This window comes from Loxodonta africana, chromosome 13, assembly GCF_030014295.1.
Source record: "Loxodonta africana isolate mLoxAfr1 chromosome 13, mLoxAfr1.hap2, whole genome shotgun sequence".
NCBI lineage: Eukaryota > Metazoa > Chordata > Mammalia > Proboscidea > Elephantidae > Loxodonta > Loxodonta africana.
This window is the reverse complement of record NC_087354.1, coordinates 26,308,604-26,322,234: the sequence shown is the minus strand read 5'-3', so window position 1 is coordinate 26,322,234 and position 13,631 is coordinate 26,308,604. Positions and strand designations below refer to the sequence as shown.

The window sequence follows — 13,631 nt, the reverse complement described above, 5'->3', positions numbered from 1 at the left end:
GGTAACATAAATGCATGTTAGGTCTGGCCAGGTGCCTGACGTACTTGCCATTGATGACACCATCTGGGTTGAGCATAGGGATGATCTTGAAAATGAAATTTTCCCTCAGCAGTCTAGCCACCGGGTCACTGCTGACCAGGAACTCCAAAGCCCCCTTCATTACCCAACTGGAATTGCTCTCTCCTGGGTGAACTCGGGCAGTGATCACCTGGTATGGACGTTGCCCTGCAGAAAAAGGGATAAGAGAAAATTAAACCTAAATATGATTTCCATTTCCATCTAGACAGTCTCTGGGGGACAGAATTACACCTGGCTGGCATGGAGGCCCAAATAGGTTGATTATTCCTAATACATTTTATGATCTACATGCATTCATTTTCCATCTGTTTCGATCTTGACCTGGAAAACTCAAGAGAGTGTAAAGTTAGAGCTCATGGCTATTATCAGAAGCATAAGTACTTAGTGGTATTAAAAGAGGCCAAGAAGCAAACTTTATGAATATCACCAAAGAAAACAATAAGTTCTCCAGAGTGTAGTCCAATAATATGACACTGGATGTCACAGATCTGAGATTGAATCTCACCTTCATCACCTAACAGCTGTGAGATCTTACTTCCTCTGAGGCTATTTCTCATCTAGAAAATGGGAACGATAGTATTGACCTCACCTGGCTGTTAAACAAAAGATACACATCTAAATCACTCAACATATTGCCTGCCATTCAGTACATGTTGTTCCCTCCCTCCTCATTATAAAGTTTGTGGGTAGTATCGTTCTCATTATCCAGCAGAAGGAGGAGTCAAGTACAGAAGTGGTGTATTGGGAACTTTATAAGACATTTACCTCAATACTTGAGAGAGATTTGATGGAATGAATCTCTCATTTTTGGGGTCACAATACTTTCATCACTTCTCAAAGGGTGTCAAGAAAAGGCTCTTACCAAGTCACAGGGAGTACCCTGACCTCCATAGAACTTATGGAGAATGCATTGATTAGAGAATGATAAGTTTGTCTTTCCTTCTTTGCTGATCGAAGACATCTGGAGTGTCAAAGTGTTGAGTCATATTCTGAAGCTGTATCTGTGCATTGGTGGAAGTGTATTTTGATTGACTGGTGATATCTGTCCCCCATATTCGCAGAGACGTCGGGTTGGCATCCTACCAGGAAATCACCAAGTCTACTCTAACCCCATGTCCCATTCTGTGCTGTTTTTCCTGAATCTTTTTCTCATTTGTATCTTCAACCAATTCGTTATTGCTCCCAAGTCCACTCTAATGGCAATAACCAAGTATCTTTCAAGTATAAATATCCCAACCACGAAACAGCCTAAAATTAATAAGCCAGTAATTGCTTTCTGTATCATTTAAATTCTGAGTTAAATATGGCTTTTCATCCCTTAAGTGGTAGCATTTCTTGAGGGCACAAAGCGTGTCTAGTTCTGTGCAAAAAAAAGACAAAACCAAATAGCTCTTGATAACAGACCTGAAGAACAGATAATAGAAGAGAAAAAAATAACTTGAAATACTGTAATTATATTAACATAGAATGAAACAAACAAAAAAAACATTCTGTCTCTTCTAGATTTCTGCTGACATCCACTGAGATCTAGGTTTAAGGCGAATGTTGTTGTTAGTTGCTGTCGAGTCAGCCCTGACTCATGGTGACCCCATGTACAACAGAATGAAACATTGCCCAGTTCTTTGCCAGCTTCACAATCATTTATACGCTTGAGCCCATCGTTGCCACCATTGTGTATTTTCAGTGGCTTCCAAATTAAGGGGCTCATCTTCCAGCACCATATCAGGCAACATTCTGTTGTGATTCATGGGGTTTTCACAGACTAATTGTTGGATGAAGATTACCAGGTCGTTCTTCCTGGTCTATCTTAGTCTGGAAGCTCCACTGAAACCTGCCCACCATGGACAACCCTACTGGTACTTAAAATACCAGTGACATAACCTTCAGCATCACAGCAACAAGCAAACCACCAAAGTACAACAAACTGACAGGCGATGGCATATATCAGTCTGTTTTTATTGACTATGGCGAGGAAAAGCCACCTCAGCTCCTTGTAGGTCCTCTATACATTGGAGATAATAGTTATGTTTTTCCTTAAACAGATGTCTTGAGTATGTTCAGGGACTACAGAAGGCACTGGGTAGCAAAGTTGAATAAGTTAAGGTCTTTGTTTTCTAAGAGCCCATAGCATTTGTCAGTAGCAACAAATAGACAAGCAAATAATGACAAGTAGAGTTGTATGTAAAGCACCAAAAATAGACCTGACTTTCTCAGAGAAACAACACAGAATGGGACAAGGGGTTAGAGTAGGGCGTTCTCAGAGATGTAATGGTATTTGGACTGGATCTTGCAGAATAAGTACCATCTTACCAGCTTTACCAGCCAGAAAAGGTAAGAAAGGTCTTCTAAGCAAAGGAAAAGTTACAAGCAGAAACACAGAGGAATGGAAGTTGGCAGCATATTCAAGAATGAATTCCATGTTACATGAATGAATTACAAGTTACCTGTGGCTAAAGCAAAGGGCTGGGCAAGGCGGCACGTGAATGGAGAAAAGTAGACTGATGGTAAACTGGTAAGATCCTCCCTCACATATATTGATTAGATATTTGCATTTATCCAGTATGCCAGAAGTTTTCAACCACGGAGTCATGGTATCACTGTTGTGCTGTGATTAGTGATGGAATATGTTGCAGAATCATCAGTTATGAATAAAATACAAATATAAAAATGGCACAGACTGCTGGTTGCCTGGCCAACAACAACCATTCTCTTCTTCTGTCTTCCTAACAGGTCTCTGATTTTAGGGAGGACAGAATGTTCCCAGATTAAGATATCCAGCTTCATGGATCTGTTGTAGGTGGGAGTAACCATGTGCCACAATTTGGGCCTGTGAGATATAAATGGTAGCAGGGGTGATTCTTTCTGGAGAACTGATTAAAGGAAACAATTTCACCAGGCAAACGCTTCTTGGTTTTTGTCTCCTATCTTTTTCTCTTCCTCTTCTTCCTGCCTTCACCGTAGATGTGAGATTTTCAGGTTGGAAAACCACCACGAGCATCAAAGTCACATGCTAAGATGGCATAACGTTAGAAAGAGTCCAGGTTGTTGATAAATTCCTTAAACAGCTACACCACACCTTCTCTGCTTTCTTTAAAATTTCTTGATATTTGAGAACAATAAGCCCTTATTTGACCAAGCCAATCTAATCATGTCTATGTTCCATGCTGTTAAACTCCAGTACTAGTTTCTACGAATATAAGATGAAATTTAAAGCCATCCCTATAATAATATTACCTTAAATGGCATGCATTCTCATGTGCCTTCTGAATTGAGGAGAAAATAGTGAAAGAGGAAGTTGTAATGAGAATGGTAGTTGACAATGTGTGTCCCAGAAAAGAATGGTTGAGAACCACTAACAAGAAATAGAGAGTCAACCAAAGATGGATTTTCAGCAGGAAAAAAACTTGCAAAAACCTGTGCTTTAGAAGGAATTCTGACTTCATTGTAGACAATACGTTTGCTTTATAGGGAGCATTATGGTATAGTTGATTAGAGAGCAGCTTTTAGAGCCATATTTCCAGAGTTCAAATTCCAGTTCTGCTCTTTTCTACCAGAGATGAGTTATGTGCTTCTATACCTCTTCATTTTCCTACATGTCAATGGGGAAAATAATTCATGCAGTTGTGGGAGAATATTAAATTAATTGTACACAAAACATGATTAGAAGAGTTGTTGATACATAGCAAGTGCTTAAATAAAGGTTAACTGCTGCTGCTGCTGCCATTGTTGTTGTTAATGTCATTCCCAGGAATGTTCTGAGTTTTAAAGTAACCTGATCAGTTCTCTGAGGCCAAACTTTAAAAGATTTGACCAAAATAGTTGATCATTATTTTCCTTATCAACTGACATCATTAAGGTATTTTCTTATACCTAGGCCATTCTTTAATGGACCCCTAGTGGCACAGTGGTAACTGTGCTCAGCTCAGCTGCTAACCCAAAGGTTAGCAGTTCGAATCCACCAGCTGCTCCTTGGAAACCCTAGGGGGCAGTTCTACTCTGTCCTATAGGGTTGCTATGAGTTGGAATAGACTTGAAGGCAACAGGTTTTTTTTGGGGGGGGGCATTCTTTCTGTCTTGATTTCACTTATCAAAGACAAATGGGACAACTACTTTTAGGAAACCAAAGAGCAAAAGAATGGATGCTTTAAAATACCATTGGAAAAATGTTTTGTGACAAAACTAAGAAGTTTCTAGAGAGATCATCATTGGATTGGGTGATCTGCATGTGAGACTAATGGTTCACTAACTGGAACTTTCTAAATGAGCATGTTGGGGAAGAGAGATACAGCAGACTAGCTGAGCACAGTGGAAATTAACTGGAGGTCACCTTTCCCACTATATCATTTGCTCAGAGTCACTTTTCACTCCTTCCAAAGCAAGCAGCATTGGCACTCCAATAAAAAGCTTATTGAGAAACAAAGAAGCTTGATGAATTTGTACCCAATCAGTAGCCTATTTTCTGTTCTATAATTCCATATCACTGTCTTTGTGGTTTTTGAACTCTGTTCATTTGCAGCGTATTGAACAATAATAGAAGGTGCTCCCAGCCCAGCAAGAAAAAATAAAAAATAGCTTAAGCTCCTGTAAATTTTCGACACCAACTGAACTCTCTCATTGTCGGGACCAGTCGGCTCCCATTGCCTGATATCCCCAGTACAATGCAGCGCATTAGTCAATAAGCCAAATGCAAGCCCTTGCAGAGAGACATCAACAGTGTTTTTTTTTTCCCTTGGAGGGTCAGGTTAATAATCTGCTGTATTATAATACACCACATGACCTGGCAGGCAGTTCTGAGCATCTCAAAGAAGCAAATGGGGAAAACTGTGGGTTCTCATAAAGACATAAGCAGCATTTTAGTCATTTCTATTTGATTTTCCTCTCCCCCTTCCCCTCTGTGATTTAAGACAATTTTGCAGTCATATCGGTGAGTTAAACTTACGGGACCATTCAGCTGTAGAAGCAAATGGTACTCCAGAGAACCCATAATAGACAACAGCTGTAAATAGTATGCAGCACACAAACCATGTGCTTTTTTTCTTATAATTGACAAGTTCAGTCTTAATAACTCATGTCTGCTTAACACAGGGCAAAGAATGTCAGGTATCTCTCTGCATTTATTTATTTATTTATTTATTTATCTCTGCAATTTATAAAATCTATTCCAGAGGCACCAAAATCTATGGGGGAGACATGGTTTGGCCATATTCTAATTCTTGAAGTTACGTATTGGCAATTATGTCAGTGGTAGTGACAAACTGTAAAGAGACGTTAGGAACTACTCAAAGATTGAATGATGCCTAAGGGAAATCAAGCTAAAAGCCAATAAAAAGTTGATAAAAACTGAAGACATGTGTGATGATATACTTGTCTAGCCAACTATATAAGCATCCATATATTTATTCCTTCTTTCTTTCAACAACATGTATTAAGCCCCTGCTGGCACTCTGCTGCTTTTGGGGATTCCAAGAGAAATAATGGCTTTTGCCCTCAGGGAACTAATCACAGTCAGGGACACAGATAATTATGATCCCATGTGATCAGGGACACTCATCAAAACATTTTCAAAGCACAGTGGACTGCTCATCACAACATTTTTTATATAATAATGTGGACAATTGGATATAACTTAAATCTCCATCCACAAGGAACTAGGTATAAAACTGCAAGTAAAACAATATTATGCAGCTATTTAAAATGACACATAGAAGTTTCTCTGGTGACATGAGAAGATGTCCATGACACAATGGAGAGTTAAAAAAAAAAAAAAGGTAAAAGAGATGCATTATAGAATGATCTCATTAGTGTGTAGCTGTAACATCTATTTAAAAGATAGAGTCCCTGGATGGTGCAAATGGTTAACATGCGTAACTGTAAACTGAAAGGTTGGGAGTTTGAGTCCACCTTGAGGTGCCTCAGAAGAAAGGCTTGGCAATCTAATTCTGAAAACTCAGCCATTGAAGACTGTATGGAGCACAGTTCTATTCTGACACACGTGGGGTCTCCATGATTCAGAGTTAACTCGACAGCAATTGGTTTTACACAGAGACACACCTGAGAGTGGCAGCCATCTAGATGATTCTTTATTTGGAATGTTCACCTCTTCAGAAAAATAATAATCATAAGCCAATTTTCAAAAAAGTGAAGTATTTTTCTATACTGGAGTAGGACATCAGAGAAGAGGAAGAATAAAATAAATTTTCTCTTATGAGGTGATATTTAGACTGGTTCATCAAGTTTGACCAAGAATTTGTCAGGCAAAGGAAAAGGAAGACATAGTAGAAAAGGGTCAAATAACATGTTTGCAAACTAACAGGCAACAAAGTACTAATACCTGAAGAAGAGTGAAGTGAGCTTATATGACTGAAGCATTAATATATGGAAGGCAACAGTGGAAGTGAAGCTAAAAAGCTAAGTTTGTACCTGTTTCTGCAAGCCTTTATAGCCCATGCTAAGGAAATTGGAAAGAATTTTGTATGCTATGAAGAAGAACGGGGCATCAGGATTAGAGGAAGACTCATTAACAACTGGCGTTATGCAGATGACACAACCTTGCTTGCTGAGAGTGAAGAGGACTTGAAGCACTTACTAACGAAGATCAAAAACCACACCCTTCAGTTTGGATTACACCTCAACATAAAGAAAACAAAAATCCTCACAACTGGACCAGTGAACAAAATCATGATAAACAGAGAAAAGATTGAAGTTGTCAAGGGTTTCATTTTACTTGAATCCACAATCAACAGCCATGGAAGCAGCAGTCAAGAAATCAAAAGACTCATTGCATTGGGTAAATCTGCTGCAAAGGACCTCTTTAAAGTTTTGAAGAGCAAAGATGTCACCCTGAAGACTAAGGTGCGCCTGACCCAAGCCATGGTATTTTCAATCGCATCATATGCGTGTGAAAGCTGGACAATGAATAAGGAAGATCGAAGAAGAATTGACACCTTTGAATTGTGGTGTTGGCAAAAAAATATTGAATATACCATGGACTGCCAAAAGAACGAACAAGTCTGTCTTAGAAGAAGTACAACCAGAATGCTTCTTAGAAGCAAGGATGGCGAGACTGCATCTTACGTACTTTGGACATGTTGTCAGGAGGGATCAGTCCCTGGAGAAGGACATCATGCTTGGCAGAGTACAGGGTCAGCAGAAAAGAGGAAGACCCTCAACGAGGTGGATTGACACAGTGGCTGCAACAATGAGCTCAAGCATAACAATAATTGTAAGGATGGCTCAGGATCGGGCAGTGTTTCGTTCTGTTGTGCATTGGGTCGCTATGAGTCACAACCGACTCGATGGCACCTAACAACAACAACAACATGGAAGCACTATGGAAAAATCATCATTCAAGAGTGTGATCAGATGGGAGGTCTTGCTGGAGCTGCAGAGTTAGATGGTGAGGTTAAGGGGTAGGAGAAATGGTCAAGAGAGCAGACTGTGGTTCCAAGGGGAAGTCAGCAAACATGGTAGCAAGCCTAAAAAAAAAAGTGCATAAATATGACCTGACTGAAGGGCAAAGGGGTGAGAAAGGGGACAAGAAAACAGAAATGGAGAAATAGAGGGAGGGGATTTTGGACAATGTGTAAAGAGATATTTCTGGTAGTCACAACTGGGGAAGGAGAGACTGTACTGCTATCTACTGGATAAAGGTTAGGGTTGGTGCTCAACATTGTACAATATACAGGACAGCCCACCACAACCAAGAATTATCTAGCCCTAAATGTCAATAGTTATACAATTGTTGTTGTTGTTGTTGTTGTTAGGTGCCATCGAGTCGGTTCCGACTCAAAGCGACCCTATGCACAACAGAACGAAACACTGCCCGATCCTGAGCCATCCTTACAATTATTGTTATGCTTGAGCTCATTGTTGCAGCCACTGTGTCAATCTACCTCGTTGAGGGTCTTCCTCTTTTCCGCTGACCCTGTACTCTGCCAAGCATGATGTCCTTCTCCAGGGACTGATCCCTCCTGACAACATGTCCAAAGTACGTAAGATGCAGTCTCGCCATCCTTGCTTCTAAGGAGCATTCTGGTTGTACTTCTTCTAAGACAGACTTGTTCGTTCTTTTGGCAGTCCACAGTATATTCAATATTCTTCACCAACTTCCACAAATCAAAGGCATCAACTCTTCTTCAGTCTTCCTTATTCATTGTCCAGCTTTCACATGCATATGATACGATTGAAAATACCATGGCTTGGGTCAGGCGCACCTTAGTCTTCAGGGTGACATTTTTTTTTTTTTTTTACTTTCAACCTTTTTATAAAGCTTGGTATATATTTGTCTCTTGAAAGCGTTGTGTAGTTGGGTAGTGTGTTTTATCCAGTCTGACATTTTTAATTTGTTTTTAATTGAACTTTAGGTGAAGGTTTACAGAACAAACTCATTTCTCATCATTTAGTACATACATTGTTGTAGGACATTGGTTAACAACCCCACGACATGTCAACACTCTCCCTTCTCAACCCTGGGTTTCCCATAACCAGCTTTCCTGTTCCCTCCTACTTTCCAGTCCCAGCCCCATGGCTGGTGTGCCCCTTTAGTCTTGTTTTTTCCATGGGCCTGTTCAATCTTTGGCTGAAGGGTAAACTTCAGGAGTGGCCTCATTACTGAGCTGAAAGGCTGTCCAGGGCCATACTCTCAGGGTTTCTCCAGTCTCTGTCACGCCAGCAAGTCTGGTCTTTCTTTTTGAGTTAGAATTTTGTTCTACAGTTTTCTCTAGCTCTGTCCAGGACCCTCTATTGTGATCCCTGTCAGAGCAGTCAGTGGTGGTAGCCGGGCATCATCACGTTGTACTGGACTCAGTCTGGTGGAAGCCATGGTAGATGTGGTCCATTAGTCCTCTGGACTAATCTTTCCCTTGTGTCTTTAATTTTCTTCATTCTTCCTTGCTCCTGAAGGGGTGAGACCGGCGGAGTGTCCTAGATGGCTACTCATAGGCTTTTAAGACCCCAGACGCTACTCACCGGAGTAGAACATAGAACATTTTCTTTATAAACTCGGTTATGCCAATTGAGCTAGATGTTCCCTGAGACCATGGTCCCCACTGCCCTTAGCCCAGCAATTCAGTCCCTCAAGGAGTTCGGGTGTGTCTATGGAGCTACCATGGCCCTGCCTTGTACAGGTTGTGTTGGCTTCCCCAGTATTGTCTACTGTCTTACCCTTCATCGAAGTTACCGCTTATCTATTGTTTTTCCATCCCTACCCGTCCCCAACCTCATAACTATCAAAGATTGTTTCTTTTTGTATGTAAACCTTTTCATGAGTTTTTACAGTAGTGGTCTTATACAGTATTTGTCCATTTGTGATTGACTTATTTCACTCAGTATAATGTCCTCCAGATGCATCCATGTTATGTGATGTTTCACAAATTCATCGTTGTTCTTTAGCATAATATTCCATTGTGCGTATTACATAGTTTGTATATCCATTCAGCTGTTAATGGAAATAGAGGTTCTTTCCATCTTTTTGCTATTGTGAACAATGCTGCATTGAACATGGGTATACATACATCTATTCATGTGACGACTCTTATTTCTCTAGGATCTATTCCAAGAAGTGGGATTGCTGGGTCATATGGTGTTTTTATTTCTAGCTAAGAAAGCACCATATCATTTTCCAAAATGGTTGTATCATTTTGCATTCCCACCAGCAGTATGTAAGAGTTCCGATCTCCCAGCAGCCTCTCCAACATTTGTTATTTTCTGTTTTATTGATTCATTCGAGTAATGCTGAGGTAAGGCTGTATCTCATTGTGGTTTTGATTTCCATTACTCTGATGGCTAGAGATCATGAGCATTTCCTCGTGTGTCTGTTGGCCAAATGAATGTCTTCTTTGGTGAAGTGTCTGTTCATTTCTTTTGCCCATTTTCTAACTGGGTTATTTGTCTTTTTGTTGTAGAGGTGTTGGATTTTCTTGCAGATTTTAGAGATTAGACCTTTGTCTGATTTGTAATAGCCAAATTTTTTCCCCAGTCTATAGGTTCTCTTTTTACTCTTTTGGTGAAGTCTTTTCTAGCTTATCCTCTGGACCTTGTGTGTTGTTGGTTGTGACTTTTATCCTGTTAATGCTGTGTATTAGGGCCTCTAGTGCTGATCCTATTTTTCCTTCTACGATCTTCATAGTCTTTAGTTTTATATGCAGGTCTTTGATCCATTTTGAGTTAGCTCTTGTATGTGGTATGAGGTATGAGTCCTGTTTCATTTTTTTTGCAGATGGACATCCAGTTTTGCCAGCACCATTTGTTAAAGAGACTGTCTTTTCCCCATCTGACGGACTTTGGGCACTTGTTGAAGATCAGGTGACCACAGGTGGATGGATTTACATCTGGGTTCTCAGTTCTGTTCCATTTGTCAACTTATCTGTCGTTGAACCAGTACCAGGCTGTTTTGACTACTGTAGCTGTATAGTAAGTTCTGAGGTCAGGTAGTGTGAGTCCTTCCTACTTTATTCTTCTTCAGTAGTGCTTTACTTATCCAGGGCCTCTTCCCTTTCCATATAAAGTTAATGACAAGTTTTCTCCATCTCTTTAAACAATGTTGTTGGTATTTGGATTGGTATTGCATTGTATTTGTAAATCACTTTGGGTAGAATTGTCATTTCCACAATGTTGAGTCTGCCTATCCATAAGCATGGTATGTTTTTCCGTTTATGTAGATCTCTTTTGGTTTCTTGCAGTGGTGTTTTGTAGTTTTCTTTGCATAGGTCTTTTATATCCCTGGTTAGATTTTATTCCCAAGTATTTTATTTTTTTAGGGGCTATTACAAATGGTATTGTTTTCCTGATTTCCTTTTCATCCTTCTCTTTATTGGTATATAGGAATCCAACTGATTTTTGTATATTGATCTTGTATCCTGCCACTCTGCTGAATCTTCCTATTAGTTCCAGTAGTTTTCTCATGGAGTCTTTTGGATTTTCTTAGTATCATATCATCTGCAAACAGGAAGACTTTAGCTTTTTCATTAGCAATTTGGATGCCCTTTACTTCTATTTGTTGCCTTATTGCTCTAGCTAAGACTTCCAACACAATGTTAAATAGGAGTAGTGATAACGGGCATCCTTGTCCTGTTCCTGTTCTCAACGGGAATGTTTTCAGCCCCTCTCCATTAAGAACTATGTTGGCCACTGGTTTTGCATAGATGCCCTTTATTATGTTGAGAAATTTTCCTTCTATACCTATTTTATTGAGAGTTTTTATCAGGAATGGGTGTTTGACTTTGTCAAATGCCTCTTCTGCATTGATTGAGATGATCATGTGATTCTTTTCTTTCCTTTTATTTATGTAGCGGATTACATTGATTGATCTTCTAAAGTTGAACCTTCTACATCTGGTATGAATCCTACTTGGTCATGGTGTATTATTTTTTTGATATGATGCTGAATTCTATTGGCTAGAATTTTGTTGAGAATTTTTGCATCCATATTCATGAGAGGTATTGGTCTGTAATTTTCTTTTTTTGTGGTGTCTTTGCCTGGTTTTGGTATCAGGGTTATGCTGGCTTCATAGAATGAATTCGGAAGTATCGCTTCTTTTTCTATGTTCTGAAATAGTTTGTGTTGTACTGGTATAAGCTCTTCTCTGAATGTTTGGTAGAATTCTCCAGTGAAGTCATCTGGGCCAGGGCTTTTTTTCATTGTGAGTTTTTTTTTTTATTACCTGTTCAATCTCTTCTCCTGTTATGGGTTTGTTCAGATATTCAACAAGATTTTGTGTTAGCTTGTGTAGGTAGTGCATCTCTAGAAATTTGTCTACTTCCTCCAGGTTTTCAAATATGTTGGAGTATAGTTTTTCATAATACTATGTTATGATCATTTTATTTCAGTTGGGTGTGTTGTAATGTCCCCCATTTCATTTCTATTTGTGTTCTCTCCTGTTTTTCTTTTGTCAGTTTGGCCAATGGTTCATCAATTTTCTTGATCCTTTCAAAGAACCAACTTTTGAGTTTGTTGATCCTTTCTATTGTTTTTCTATTCTCTATTTCATTTATTTCTGCTCTGATCTTTATTATTTCCTTTCTTCCAGTGGCTGTGGGCTTTTTTTGCTGTTCTCTATTTTTTCAAGTTGTGTAGCTAATGCTTTGATTTTGTCCCTTTGTTCTTTTTTGATGTGTGCATCTAGTGCTATAAATTGACCTCTGATGACTGCCTTTGCTGTATCCCAAAGGTTTTGGTATGATATGTTTTCATTCTCATTTGATTCTAGGAACTTTATGATTCCATCTTTGACTTCTTCTATTACCCATGGTTTTTAAACCCAAACCGAACCCATTGCTGTCAAGTTGACTGTGACTCATAGCAACTCTATAGGACAGTGTACAACTGCCCAATAGAGTTTCCAAGGAGTACATGGTGGATTTGAGCTGCTGAGCTTTTTGTTAGCAGCTGTAGCACTTAACCACTATGCTACCGGGGTTTTCAGTGGTTTTTAAGCAGGGTGTTATTCAGTTTCAGGTAATTGATTTTTTTTTTTCCCCTTACTCTTCCTGTTGTTAATTTCCACTTTGATGGCATCGATGGCACTGGTTTTGGGGGGCATTGTGGTCAGAGGAGATACTTTGTATTATCTCAATATTTTGGATTCCATTGAGGGTTGCTCTGTGGCCTAACATGTGGTCTATTCTGGAGAACAGTCCATGTGCATTGGAAAACAATGTGCACTTTGCAACTGTTGGGTGGAGTGTCCTATATATGTCTACGAGGTCAAGTTGGCTGATTGTGCTCTTTAGCTCTTCTGTATCTTTGTCGAGTTTCTTTCTAGATGCTCTGTCCTTTACTGAGGTGGTGTGTTGAAGTCTCCTATTATTGTGGAACTGTCAATTTCTGTTTTCAGTGCTGTTAGTTTTATATATTTTGGAGCCTTGTCACTGGGTGCATAGATGTTTATTATGGTTAAGTCTTCATGACGGATCATCACTTTAATCATTATGCAGTGCCCTTCTTTGTCTTTTATGGTGGATTTTGTTTTAAAATCTATCTTATCTGACTTTTGTATTGTTGCTCCTGCTCTTTTTTGGTAGTTATTTGCTTGATTTTTTTTTTTCCATCTTTTGATTTTTAATAATTTATGTCTTTATTTCTAAGGTGTGTCTCTTGTAGACAGCATATTGATGGCTCCAGTTTTGTTTTGTTTTGTTTTGTTTTTTTATCCATTCTGTCACTCTGCATCTCTTTATGGGTGTGTTTTGGCCATTTACATTCAATGTAGTTATCGATAGGTGTGAGTTTTTTGCTGTCATTTTGTAATGCTTTTTTTTGTGGTGCTAACATTTTCTTTGTTCCTCTTACTCTCCTATGCTGAGTTCCTTTTGTCTGTGGATTTCTTTTTCAGTCTTTTGTTTTTGTATATTTTGCTTTTATTGAGACTTTTTTTTTATTTTGATGAGTAGGTTTGTTAGCTTTCTTTGTGGTTAGCTTGAAATTTACCCTTATCTTCCTAGGTTTGAACCAGTCTATTATTACTTGGTATCATCTTGCCTTCCTCTCCATTAGAAAGTTCTGCACCTATACCGGTTATTCCCTCTTTTATTGTTCTGACATTGCTGTCATTTACA

At 39.2% G+C, this 13,631-nt stretch overlaps 1 protein-coding gene across 2 annotated transcripts in view; it reads right to left on the bottom strand.

The window, feature by feature from the left end:
- AGBL1 (AGBL carboxypeptidase 1) overlaps positions 1-13,631 on the bottom strand; it is a 968,506-nt gene that overhangs the window by 653,924 nt on the left and 300,951 nt on the right. For both annotated transcript variants that reach the window (XM_023552843.2, XM_064267104.1), the window contains exon 16: positions 45-225. In XM_023552843.2, the coding sequence (XP_023408611.2) occupies positions 45-225 (181 nt within the window). The remainder of the gene's footprint in view (positions 1-44; positions 226-13,631) is intronic.